This window comes from Ranitomeya imitator, chromosome 2 (assembly GCF_032444005.1).
Source record: "Ranitomeya imitator isolate aRanImi1 chromosome 2, aRanImi1.pri, whole genome shotgun sequence".
Classification (NCBI taxonomy): Eukaryota; Metazoa; Chordata; class Amphibia; order Anura; family Dendrobatidae; genus Ranitomeya; species Ranitomeya imitator.
Window position 1 is genome coordinate 358,992,491 of NC_091283.1, and position 13,957 is coordinate 359,006,447.

The 13,957-nt window shown below is 44.5% G+C and overlaps 1 protein-coding gene across 1 annotated transcript in view; it reads left to right on the forward strand.

The window, feature by feature from the left end:
* Nucleotides 1-6,437: 6,437 nt before the first annotated feature.
* LOC138663807 (zinc finger protein 420-like) overlaps nucleotides 6,438-13,957 on the forward strand; it is a 52,754-nt gene continuing 45,234 nt past the window's right edge. The window contains exons 1-6 of the mRNA XM_069750147.1: nucleotides 6,438-6,488; nucleotides 11,106-11,255; nucleotides 11,385-11,564; nucleotides 11,646-11,769; nucleotides 11,853-11,950; nucleotides 12,081-12,171. Coding sequence (XP_069606248.1) covers nucleotides 6,462-6,488; nucleotides 11,106-11,255; nucleotides 11,385-11,564; nucleotides 11,646-11,769; nucleotides 11,853-11,950; nucleotides 12,081-12,171 — 670 coding nt within the window. The 5' untranslated portion in view covers nucleotides 6,438-6,461. The remainder of the gene's footprint in view (nucleotides 6,489-11,105; nucleotides 11,256-11,384; nucleotides 11,565-11,645; nucleotides 11,770-11,852; nucleotides 11,951-12,080; nucleotides 12,172-13,957) is intronic.

Consider the following 13,957-nt stretch of genomic DNA (forward strand, 5'->3'; position numbering starts at 1 on the left):
ATGCACTCCAAGGTGGTTCTAATAATAGAGATAATATAGACCGTTCTGATTTGGGTACAACTTGTCGCAGTGGGATTTTTTTTTTTTTTTTATAAAATTAAAAACAATGTTTACTAAGTACCCTATGTTATTTCTAGGCACTATTACTTACAGCAGGGTATTTAATGGCCAGTGTGAACATGCTGCTACACGTTGCATGTATGCCAAATCATACTCCAGTTCATTTTTTCTTGTTTTGCTTATTGACCTAACGAACATAAGTGTCTCCATTAATACTAAGTTGTAGTCTCTGCATGTGACTCGTGTACACAGCGAGTACATTGTGTGCGTGACATTAGTACTTATGGAAGCAGGTGAACGGATGCAGTAACGCAGGGAAAGCAAAACAAGGTTTAACAGTGCAGGGAGATCACAGGTAATTAACAGTAGAATTACAGTATAAGGCCGGCTTCACACTTGCGAGTTTTACGGACGTAAGAGCGCAGAAACTACGTCCGTAAAACTCGCAAAACATACAACACAATTATTCTCTATGCCCCTGCTCCTATCTGCCGTATTAAACTGATCAGTATTATACAGCTTTCTACGGCCGTAGAAAATCGCAGCATGCTGCGTTTGTCACCGTATTGCGCAAATAAAACGTCAATGAAAGTCTATGGAAGCCCCAAAAATACGGATCACACACGGACCAGCAGTGTGACTTGCGAGAAATACGCAGCGGTGTTAGCGAGAAAAGCCGGTAATTCATTGCGGTGCACAGTAAAATCACACTGACAGCTGACATTAGAATAGGTAGAATAAATGTGTACACATAGAATAGGTATATATATATATATATATATATATATATGTCAGTGAGACACATATATATATATATATATATATATATACAGTGGGGCAAAAAAGTATTTAGTCAGTCAGCAATAGTGCAAGTTCCACCACTTAAAAAGATGAGAGGCGTCTGTAATTTACATCATAGGTAGACCTCAACTATGGGAGACAAACTGAGAAAAAAAATCCAGCAAATCACATTGTCTGTTTTTTATCATTTTTTTTTTGCATATTATGGTGGAAAATAAGTATTTGGTCAGAAACAAGCAATCAAGATTTCTGGCTCTCACAGACCTGTAACTTCTTCTTTAAGAGTCTCCTCTTTCGTCCACTCATTACCTGTAGTAATGGCACCTGTTTAAACTTGTTATCAGTATAAAAAGACACCTGTGCACACCCTCAAACAGTCTGACTCCAAACTCCACTATGGTAAAGACCAAAGAGCTGTCAAAGGACACCAGAAACAAAATTGTAGCCCTGCACCAGGCTGGGAAGACTGAATCTGCAATAGCGAACCAGCTTGGAGTGAAGAAATCAACAGTGGGAGCAATAATTAGAAAATAGAAGACATACAAGACCACTGATAATCTCCCTCGATCTGGGGCTCCACGCAAAATCCCACCCCGTGGGGTCAGAATGATCACAAGAACGGTGAGCAAAAATCCCAGAACCACGCGAGGGGACCTAGTGAATGAACTGCAGAGAGCTGCGACCAATGTAACAAGCCCTACCATAAGTAACACACTACGCCACCATGGACTCAGATCCTGCAGTGCCAGACGTGTCCCACTGCTTAAGCCAGTACATGTCCGGGCCCATCTGAAGTTTGCTAGAGAGCATTTGGATGATCCAGAGGAGTTTTGGGAGAATGTCCTATGGTCTGATGAAACCAAACTGGAACTGTTTGGTAGAAACACAACTTGCCGTGTTTGGAGGAAAAAGAATACTGAGTTGCATCCATCAAACACCATACCTACTGTAAAGCATGGTGGTGGAAACATCATGCTTTGGGGCTGTTTCTCTGCAAAGGGGCCAGGACAACTGATCCGGGTACATGAAAGAATGAATGGGGCCATGTATCGTGAGATTTTGAGTGCAAACCTCCTTCCATCAGCAAGGGCATTGAAGATGAAACGTGGCTGGGTCTTTCAACATGACAATGATCCAAAGCACACCACCAGGGCAACGAAGGAGTGGCTTCGTAAGAAGCATTTCAAGGTCCTGGAGTGGCCTAGCCAGTCTCCAGATCTCAACCCTATAGAAAACCTTTGGAGGGAGTTGAAAGTCCGTGTTGCCAAGCGAAAAGCCAAAAACATCACTGCTCTAGAGGAGATCTGCATGGAGGAATGGGCCAACATACCAACAACAGTGTGTGGCAACCTTGTGAAGACTTACAGAAAACGTTTGACCTCTGTCATTGTCAACAAAGGATATATTACAAAGTATTGAGATGAAATTTTGTTTCTGACCAAATACTTATTTTCCACCATAATATGCAAATAAAATGTTAAAAAAACAGAAAATGTGATTTTCTGGATTTTTTTTTCTCAGTTTGTCTCCCATAGTTGAGGTCTACCTATGATGTAAATTACAGACGCCTCTCATCTTTTTAAGTGGTGGAACTTGCACTATTGCTGACTGACTAAATACTTTTTTTCCCCACTGTATATATATATATATATATATATATATTAATATTTCTTCCAGCGCTAGACAGCTTTAAAGCCGGTAATTCAATTACCGGCTTTTGCTTTCTCCTTCCTAAACCCGTCATGATATGAGACCTGGTTTACATACAGTAAACCATCTCATATCACCATTTTTTTGCATATTCCACACTACTAATGTTAGTAGTGTGTTTATGCAAAATTTGGCCGTTCTAGCTAGTAAATTAAGGGGTTAAATGGTGGAAAAAATTGGCGTGGGCTCTCAATGACCTATATTTACCTTCATTTGCGGTGAGGCGCCCTCTGCTGGTTGTCCTCATATGAACTCGAGCCTAGGAGCTTTCTAGGAAAGTTCCCACGATCTAGGGACAACCAGCAGAGGGCGCCTCACCGCAAATGCAGGTAAATATAGGTCAATGACCTACTTTACCTACATTCTCCGGGGCTTTGCAGACATCAGCAACGTTGCATTAGCAAAGCTCGTGGCTGCAAAATATTTTAACCCCTTCAGATGGATTTACATCGTTGGACTTTACAGATCTGCGGAAGGTAAGGATATTGTTGGTTTATTATGTTTTTTTTGTTACAGAACGAGGGTCTTCAGTGATTGGATTGGGCGTTCAATAAAATATTACAACAACCTTTGTTTTTATTTCATTAAAATTATTTTTAATAATGTGTTTGTGTGTTTTTTAACCCTTTACTAGTATTGGATTAATAATGGATAGGTGTCATAATTGACGCCTCTCCATTATTAATCTGGCTTAATGTCACCTTACAATAGCAAGGTGGCATTAACCCTTCATTACCCCATATCCCACCGCTACACGGGAGTGGGAAGAGAGTGGCCAAGTGCCAGAATAGGCGCATCTTCCAGATGTGCCTTTTCTGGGGTGGCTGGGGGCAGGTGTTTTTAGCCAGGGGGGAAGGGGCAATAACCATGGACCCTCTCCAGGCTATTAATATCTGCCCTCAGTCACTGGCTTTACCACTCTGGCGGAGAAAATTGTGCGGGAGCCCACGCCAATTTTTTCCGCCATTTAACCCCTTAATTTACTAGCTAGAACGGCCAAATTTTGCATAGACACACTACTAACATTAGTAGTGTGGAATATGCAAAAAAATGGTGATATGAGATGGTTTACTGTATGTAATCCAGGTCTCATATCATGTCGGGTTTAGGAAGGAGAAAGCAAAAGCCGGTAATTGAATTACCGGCTTTCTGCTATATCGTGCTGGATGAAATATTTATATATATATACATATATGTGTCTACTGAAATATATATATATATATATATATATAGACAGTATATATGTTTTTTTTTTTTTTTTTACACATGGATCCCTTGTATAGCCGTATGTCGGTTTGGCAAGCCTGCGATAAAAACACGCAGTACGGATGCCATATGGATTACATACGGAGGATGCCATGCGCAAAAAACGCTGAAACACCCTGCCTACGGAGGAGCTACGGACCACTATTTTCGGGACTTTTCAGCGTATTACGGCCGTAATATACGGACCGTATTTTCATACGCTGAGTGTGAAGCCGGCCTAACACAACAGTCTTGTGACCGCTTGCAGTCCAATGGGAGTTGGAATACCAGCAGTGGACGGCACGGCATCTTCAGGCGCAGCCTGCCAACTAACGGTCCAGCTTCTGGCGGCAACAGACGGTCACTGGTTTTACCCATTGAGCCCCTAGTCCATCAATCTTTAACATCAGGGTGGAAAGTGCAGTAGATGTCTCTGCCCGGTACGTGCTCCACTGCACACTTGCTAAGGACGGGGAACACACCTCACGATCCGGCACCCGCTTCTCAATGCGAGCACCGCACACTGGTTGGCTGAGTGCCCGACACTCTGCACGCTCACTGACTCTTGGGGGCCCTCACGTAACCTGTGCCGGGGAGCAGCTCCGCTCTCTCTTTCGCTGCGGAGCGCGGTACACCACTGCTTCCTCTCTCTGCCAGCGGGAAACTCTGCTCTTTTCCCAGCATTGCAGTTCCTCCTTAGGCCGGGTTCACATTGCGTTAACAGCAGCCCATTCAACACATACGTTAACGGGCTGCTGTTAACGTAAGTGCCGGTATGGCAGCGCGCTAGCGCAGATAGAGCATCTGCTAGCTCTATCTGCGCTGTGACGGACCCAGAAACGCTGCAGCCCGCGTCTCAGGGTCCGTCACTCAATGACGGCACATCGCTAGCGCACTCCCATTGGATTCAATGGCAGCGTTAATGGACTGTGTTAAACTGCGTTAACACAATGTGAACCCAGCCTTATACTTAGGCCGGAGTAACACTACAGCGAGATACGGCAGAGTCTCGCTGGTTAAAAACAAGCTCTGGCACCGGCACTCCAGAGCGGAGCGTGCAGCTCCATGTATTGCTATGCGGCTGCACGCTCCGCTCCTGAGTGCCGGTGCCAGATCTTGTTTTTAACCAGCGAGACTCGGCCGTATCTCGCTGTGTGTGATCCCGGCCTCAAAGCACTTTCTGTAACTGGTGGCAGCATTGAGTGTCTTGGGTGTGTAGGCTGGTTAAAGGCATGTTCTCTGTGTAGCCTGAGGGACGGGAGAGTGTGAGATTAAAAGCTGTAGAATGCTCTGGACCCCAAACAGTAAGGCCGGCGTCACACTAGCAGTATGTGGTCAGTATTTTACATCAGTATTTGTAAGCCAAAACCAGGAGTGGAACAATTAGAGGAAAAGTGTAATAGAAACATATGCACCACTTCTGCATTTATCACCCACTCCTGGTGTTGGCTGAGAAATACTGATGTAAAATACTGAATGTGTGACGGCAGCCTTAACCTCACGTCATGGGTCTGAGTGGGTGAGGACCTGACTGTGACAAATTAGTACTCCCTACACACACAGCTCCACTTAGTACACCTCGTACACACGCGGCCCCACTCCGTACACCTCGTACACACACGGCCCCACTCCGTACACCTCGTACACATGCGGCTCCACTCCGTACACCTTGTACACATGCGGCTCCGCTCCGTACACACGCGGCTCCGCTCATCTCATACACACTGCTCTGCTCCGTACACCTTGTACACACGCGGCTCCGCTCCGTACACCTCATACACATGCGGCTCTGCTACGCACACCTCATACACACACGGCTCCGCTCCGTACACCTCATACACACACGGCTCCACTCTGTACACACACGGCTCTGCTCTGTACACCTCATACACACACGGCTCTGCTCCGTACACCTCGCACACACATGGCTCCGCTCCGTACACATGCGGCTCCGCTCCGTGCACACAAGGCTCCGCTCCGTACACCTCGTACACACGCGGCTCCGCTCCGTACACCTCGTACACACGCGGCTCCGCTCCGTACACACGCGGCTCCGCTCATCTCATACACACTGCTCTGCTCCGTACACCTTGTACACACGCGGCTCCGCTCCGTACACCTCATACACATGCGGCTCTGCTACGCACACCTCATACACACACGGCTCCGCTCCGTACACCTCATACACACACGGCTCCACTCCGTACACACAGGCTCCTCTCCGTACACCTCGTACACACACGGCTCTGCTCTGTACACCTCATACACACACGGCTCTGCTCCGTACACCTGGCACACACATGGCTCCGCTCCGTACACATGCGGCTCCGCTCCGTGCACACGAGGCTCCGCTCCGTACACCTCGTACACACACGGCTCCGCTCCGTACACCTCGTACACACGCGGCTCTGCTCCGTACACCTCGTACACACACGGCTCCCCTCCTTACACCCCGTACACACACGGCTCTGCTACATCCACCCTGTAAACCCCTCCTGACCCCACACATAATCTTCCCCTCATCCAGCACCATGACAACCAGCACAGCAGAGTCCTGCATACACTGAGGCCCCTGATCATGTGACCCCTGACTCCTCCCCTCCTGTGACCTCATCACAGGTCCTGTGCGCACAGAGCAGCCATATATGTGGTGTGCGGCTCTGCAGGTGGAGGTAGGTGCTGGAGATTCCCCATTACTGGGCACAGGGGGCAGTAACCCCTTCAGTGCTGACACCACTGTGCCCTCTGCCTCCCTTATCTCTAGTGCTGGGACCTTTCTCCCATTTCTCTGTATGGCCTCTTTCACATTTCCGTCGTTTGGCAAACGTCGCAATGCGTCGTTTTGGAGAAAAAACGCATCCTGCAAAGTTGCCCACAGGATGCATTTTTCCTCCATTGACTTGCATTAGCGACGCATTGCGACACGTCGCATCCGTCGTTCAACGGATGCGTCGTGATTTTGCAGCCCGTCGTGACGAAAAAAACGTTCAATGTAACGTTTTTTCATCCATCAGAACCGCCATTTCCAACTGCGCATGCGCGGCCGCAACTCCGCCCCCTCCTCCTCGGAACTTATAATGGGTAGCGGATGCATCTGAAAACTGCATCCGCTGCCCACGTTGTGCACTATTTGCACAACGTCCGTCGGGCCGACTGTTTGCGACGGCCCCGTACCGACTGAAATGTGAAAGAGGCCTATTTTGTCGCCATTTTCGGCTCCATATAATGTAACTGATTGGCTTCTCTTCATATATTTGGTGAGCAGGGGACAGACGGCCGCTCCTCTATTATCTCAGTGTTAAATGTACAATTACTTTTGTAACAATTATTATTATTGTTTAGCGGCCTTCAGCTCGATCTGGAGCCTTGATGACTTGTTGGATGAACGATATGTAGGAAGAGGAGAGGGGGATATTGAGCTCACCGCACCTTGCAGTCCATTGCTGGACGTTGAAATCTGTGTGGAAAGTGCCGTTCCGTTGGTGAAGTTCAGCCAAGTAATGAAAGTGTGCGGAGGAAAGAAATCTGCACATCAATCCAACAATAGACAATATATCAAAAGTTTAGTGTGAAATCTTTAAAAACATGGATTCCAAAGATATAAAAAAAAAGACCTGGATGACCTGTGATTGTCATACCGCTCAATCAGGGCCAGGGCGTGCGGGGTTTCCTCTACCCTGTTCAGAGTGATTACTTGCCTATTTAGCTGGCTCTCTGCCTCCAATTACAACCAGTTGTAGTTTATGCTCCGTGGAGTCTGCTTGCCCTGTGTTCCTTTGCTTAGTCTTAGTTATATTGTTACTAGTGATGAGCGAATATACTCGTTACTCGAGATTTGTCGAGCCCGCTCGGGGGTCCTCCGAGTATTTAGTTTTTCTTGCCGCAGCTGAATGATTTACATCTGTTAGCCAGCATAAGTACATGTGGGGGTTGCCTGGTTGCTAGGGAAAATACTCGGAGGACCCCCGAGCATGCTCGACAAATCTCGAATAACGAGTATATTCGCTCATCACTAAGGCTAGGGTCACATTGCGTTAGCAGCAGCCCGTTCAGCACATACGTTAACGGGCTGCTGCTAACGCAAGTTCCGGCGCTACATCACGCTAGCGCAGATGGAGCTTCTGCTAGCTCCATCTGCGCTCTAGCAGTGACGGACACCGAAACGTGCAGCCAGCGTCTCGGGTCCGTCACTCAATGACGGCGCATCACTAGCGCACGCCCATTGTGGGCGTGCGCTAGGCGATGCGTCCGGCATTGCATTCAATGGCGGTGTTAACGGAGTACATTACACCGCGTTATGCCGCGGTGTAACGTACTCCGTTTAACGTTGCCCCTGAACGCAATGTGAACCAAGCCTAATTGTTACCCTACCTGGGACCTTGCTTCTGACCATATGTTTGTCTAGCCCCTCTGTCTTCATTCTCTATCTTCCTGAAATCCTGACCGTGACCTGACTACGCCTTTGTCTTGCCCCTTTGTTTATGACGAGCTTTATTAGTATCTAATCCCGAACCTCTCAACCATCTAGCCTCCAAGCCTTGCCTGTGAGCAGTGACTAGCTGCATGCATATGTAATATATTTATTATAGCTTTCCACGTACAGTAGGGCAGCCTAATGTCCAGCTGTTGAAATGAGAAATGCAGAAAAAAACTGAGTAAACCATTGCACTACTTAACCCATCGCGCTGCACTAAAAAAATGTAGATGGACACGTTAGGTCCAGCTTTCAAACCGATAATGGCTAGAGTAACGATGGCTACATCTGGGCAACCAACTTTAAGCTTTCCATTACTATTTTATGAATGTAGATTATAAAATATAGAGAGCACGGCTAAATTATTCTGTAGCATTGATGTAACCTTCAGTTATACATAGAATTTGTTGAAGGCTTGCTTGTTTAGATGATGGTTTATAGTCCGGCTGCAACCTGAACTAACAGAAGTAGGCTCATCATCATTGCCGTCAGTCTTTTTATATGAGATGAAATTTGGCTCATCATTTTCAAAATTGTATCCACTGCTGTCTTCTTGGCCTCTCCTAAAATAGAAAAGAATTCTGTAATGCCTCTATCATCGAATTAAATCAAATTACTCAATTTCTTTACATCAGCCCACTTTCAACGACTGACTCCTCATCTTCAGCAGGAGACGATTGTGTGCTGTTATCACTCATTCTTCGTCTCTTCCTGTGTTATCATGCACCGACGCACGCTGCTCTACTTTACACAACCTAATTAGGTGGTATGTCCCGTCTTCATAGCTCCTCCCCTTGGCTACTCCTGTCTGGCGCTACTAATGAGATTGCCTCTGGCTCCCTGCACATACTTCCAGCCTGTGAAGAACAGTGTCTGCTCACTCAGGGAATATTATAAGGAATATTCGTTCTACGAATTTCCAACAAAAATATCACATTACTTGGGAAGAAATATCACTTTTATGACATCAATCTCAAAGTACCAGAACATTTGTAGAGTCTGTAAGGGAAACCACCAGGGTGGATTTGATTTAAATCTAACTGATTTAAATCACGATTTAAATCACGATTTAAATCACTAGTCAGTAAGGCTTGATTTAAATTAGTGATTTAAATCAAAGTTTCTACCTAACTGAATTTGACTCCGCAGAGGTCCCAGCCTCTTCTTCACGGCAAAAATGTTACAACATGAACAGAGTTGAGAAAAAGACCTTAATCCTATTGTTCTACAAACCTATGAATACAGAATCAACCCCTTCAGTGCCAAGTCCAAGAAGTTAGACAATATGTTTCTGATTGTTTGGAGTGGAATAGATCTGCACAACACAAGAAGAATGTGAATCTAAGTGTGAGGAGGAGGAAGGGCAAGCAGACAAGAAAATGAAAGTGAAACTTTGAGCACAATACTGCAGCATAGTCACAGACAGACAAGTCTGGATCTGTTTGTGTGTACGATCTGAGGTTTATTACATTCTTTCCTTATAATGGCAGCAGGCCGTAAAAGACCCAGTTTGGGAATATTTTAATTAAGCTGGGTCTCTTTTACGGCCTGCTGCCATTATAAGGAAAGAATGTAATAAACCTCAGATCGTACACACAAACAGATCCAGACTTGTCTGTCTGTGGCTATGCTGCAGTATTGTGCTCAAAGTTTCACTTTCATTTTCTTGTCTGCTTGCCCTTCCTCCTCCTCCTCACACTTAGATTCACATTCTTCTTGTGTTGTGCAGATCTATTCCACTCCAAACAATCAGAAACATATTGTCTAACTTCTTGGACTTGGCACTGAAGGGGTTGATTCTGTATTCATAGGTTTGTAGAACAATAGGATTAAGGTCTTTTTCTCAACTCTGTTCATGTTGTAACATTTTTGCCGTGAAGAAGAGGCTGGGACCTCTGCGGAGTCAAATTCAGTTTTGAGAACTGCTTAAGTAAAGCGAGCGTCTGTGATAATATAGGAGAGAAACTGCCCACTAATCCTTCAGAAACCTCTGGAAGAGCATGGCATTGTGAATGTTACACATATACAGCCTTTATTCTACTGAGTTAAACAACTCAGCTTTATCTCATGATGGAAGAACCTTTGGATGGTAAAATATTTTCCTCAAAAAGCAGTTTATTGAAAAAAATCCGATTTTAAATAAAAAAAATCTTATTTTTTTTATTTAAAAAAAAAAAACATTGATTTTTATCCACCCTGGAAACCACCGACTCCGTCTCTGACTCCTCAATTTCCCTGACTTCCAGCTCCGACTCCATAACTTCGACTCCGACTTCATAGCACTGCCTCACAAGTGAGCATGTACATAAAGTGCAGCACAGATTCATGTCAACTAAAATCCGAGATCCTTAGATCAGGAATAGAACATACATTTATAGGACATTTTATAGGATATTTTAGTTTATTGAACTACTGAACCCAATTTATTCTATATTTTTGGAGTCGGTCCATTTGATTCTGACTCCCACAAAATGAACACTAACTTCACGATTCTGACTTCACCTCAGACTCAACAGTGCTGCCATGGTAGTTAGCAGGAATCCGCACCCTGTAATCACCTAGGTGAGACGGTCGCTATTGAACACAGTATTGTAGGACTTAAACAACCCGTGCAATTAGTATTATGTAATAGAATGTGACAGTGAGAAAACTGCCTCTGCATCGTGATGTACAGTAACAGTAAAGTGATTTTCCAACCAATCGTAAATACAACATTTTCACTATATCTCTTTTTATTTTTTCCTTATTAGTTTCAGTAATTGTATTATTGCACAGGATTCTTTATGATGCTACATCGGCTCATCTTCTCATTCAGATTCCTACAATATTGGATCCTCTCAGTGGAGATCTTCTACATAAAAGAATTTTTCTGATTTACCAATCAAGGATGGATAGGGACAGGGACAAGATGGCGGAGAAGATATTACACCTCACCCTAGAGATCCTCTTCCGGCTTACTGGAGAGGTGAGAGATTCTGATGACCTCACATTACATTATTCTTATCTATGGGAATAACAGATGGACAGAACTGGAGAGGTGAGGACTCTGGAAATGTCTGTAGTGAGATTTATTAATGTGTCTCTCCATTACCAGGATTATACAGTAGTGAAGAAGACCTCTAGTGAGAGCTGTCAGGAACCTGTGTCTGAGGGATGGGGAAGACCCCTGAGCCCAATTATGGGTCCTCCACCTCACCCCCAGATCCATGAGGACATCAATAACCAGCAGTTCCTAAAACTCACTTACAAGATGATTGAGCTGCTGACTGGAGAGGTGACACTGCTGGGAATGCTGGGACATTATACAGTAATGTTATGAAGGGATCGGGGATGACAGTATCATTTTATGTGTCAGGTTCCTGTAAGGTGTCAGGATGTCACTGTCTATTTCTCCATGGAGGAGTTTGAGTATTTAGAAGGACACAAAGATCTGTACAAGGACGTCATGATGGAGGTTCCCCAGCCCTTCACATCATCAGGTAATAGACAGGACTAAATACACACAGCCTATAATTATCTGTATGTAAAGAATGAATTCAGTCCCTGTATGTGTTTCCTCCAGTTTTATCTATTAAGAGGACAACACCAGAGAGATGTCTCCGTCCTCTTCTTCCACAGGACTGTAAAAAAGAAAATCCAGCTGTTCCTCAGGATCATCAGGTAGATGGAGAGAAGGGTCATGAGATCTCCCCTATGATGTGTGGACGGCTGTAAAAGTCTTGTACTAAGTTTTTTATTTTATCCACCAGTTTTTTTTCTCTATCAGTGACTTTTACAATTTTTGTTTCAGGATGAAGAAATTGCAAATATTAATAATACAGATCCATATGTGAGGTGTGATAAACAGTGTAAAGAGGAGATTCCTACATACGACTACCCAGGTGAGTAGTAACCACTAAATGCAGAGAACTCACAGATACTTTTCAGTCAATGGCTGTTATGATACTGGTGGAGCACGGCTGCAATCCAATGGCCGGAGAAGCATGAGTGGGGAACAGCAAGTGGTAGTGGAAGTTCTTGGAATTAGCACTAGGAATTGTAGGAGCAGGATAGTAAAGAAGTGTTGAAAGTCTGGGTAAGACATTTATCAGCAGCAGGAGACTGGAAATTAGACTAAAGGCTAGACACATTATTCAAGCAAAGAGTGTAAGCTCCATGTAGCTATAAGTAAGCCCACAAAGGAAGCAAGATGGTTTCCATAGGTCTAACATCGGCTTAGTTAGTAAAGGGAGATGATAGAACCACAATAGACGCCTCTATTTCTGAGGAGTGGAAAAGCAGCTCAATAATGAAAGTGAATAATAACAGCCACTAAGGGTCAATTTGCAGTAAGGGAACAGAATCCTGACATTGGCTGTGTCTCCTTTATCAGCGGTATAACCGGCCATATCCCAATCAAGTCATGACCATTCTGCCTCCAGACTACAACATTCTTACTCACCCAAAACTCTTCAAATTACTTTGGGCATTAAACCCCCTTCCATAGAGTTTACAATCTGGAGGATCCTCCTTCCGCCTAGAATCAGATGATCCTGACCCTTACCTGCCCAGATCTGTAAACTACAAAGCCAAATCACAGCGCACATGGAATGTGGCCAAAAGTTAGAAAATCTGTTGAAGGAAAATATTATTCGTATGGTGGACCTCTAACAGAAATCAAACAGTAGTGATGCTGTTACCTTCTTAGAAAACTGGCATCATATAGGATGAATCTTCCTTCCCTCCCCCTTGTGCTTCTGAGTGTGCTCACATGGTCCCTAAAAGACCAGGTACAGTCTTTCTGGCCAAACTTTACTTTTATGATCAACAATTAAATATACAGTTAGAACCAAGTGTAAATTTCTGTACAATAACAACAGAGTTTCCCTGTATACCAACTTTTCAGTTTCTATTAAAAATGTATAACTTCAAAGAGAATTGCAATAAACTACCCAAAAAACATTACACTTGTGTCATGACATAGTTCTAAGCTGTGCCTGACTGCTGGCTCTGACATACATTTGCTCACATCTGCAGGAGATGTGTTGACATGGCTCGAGCCCTGGTTTCATGGCATCATATTTTTAATTCGACTAATTCAGATTACTGCACCATCATTCCTGAAATGGGAAGCACTAATAGTTTCTCTATGTCATGGCTTTGGGATTTGGGATTCGATCCAATGACCTTTTGCTGCCTGGTTGGTTTCCTTTTCTGCTGGGCTACAGTCCTTTTTGGCTCTGTCCAAATGCTGATGGTTTTTTTTTTGCTTTTTTTTATTGGTTGGTTTCTCTCCAGATGTTTTCCATTTTACCTTTTGGCTATGTCCTATCACATTTGGAATGGGCTATATATGTTCACCTTTCACTTACCTCACTTGCTGACTATACTTCTATGTAGACTCGTGTTTGGAGATCCAGCTCCACTGCTGGGTGTTTTCTTTGTCAGGTAAGCCCCAGTTATTTTTCCTGCTGCAAATCTGTGAGTCTTCCTCCCCAGCTCCTTTCCCTTCTTCTCTATGTTTGGAGGTCTGGAAGGTTTCATTTATTCCGTTTGTTTGTTTTTATGTTCTCCTTATTTATCCCTTCCTATCCCTTGTGGACGTGTTGATAGTTTCTTACCCTGGGTTGTCGTATCTCCCTGCATGATTTCCTCTACGTTTGTTGTATTTGTTTGCGGCCTCCCCTT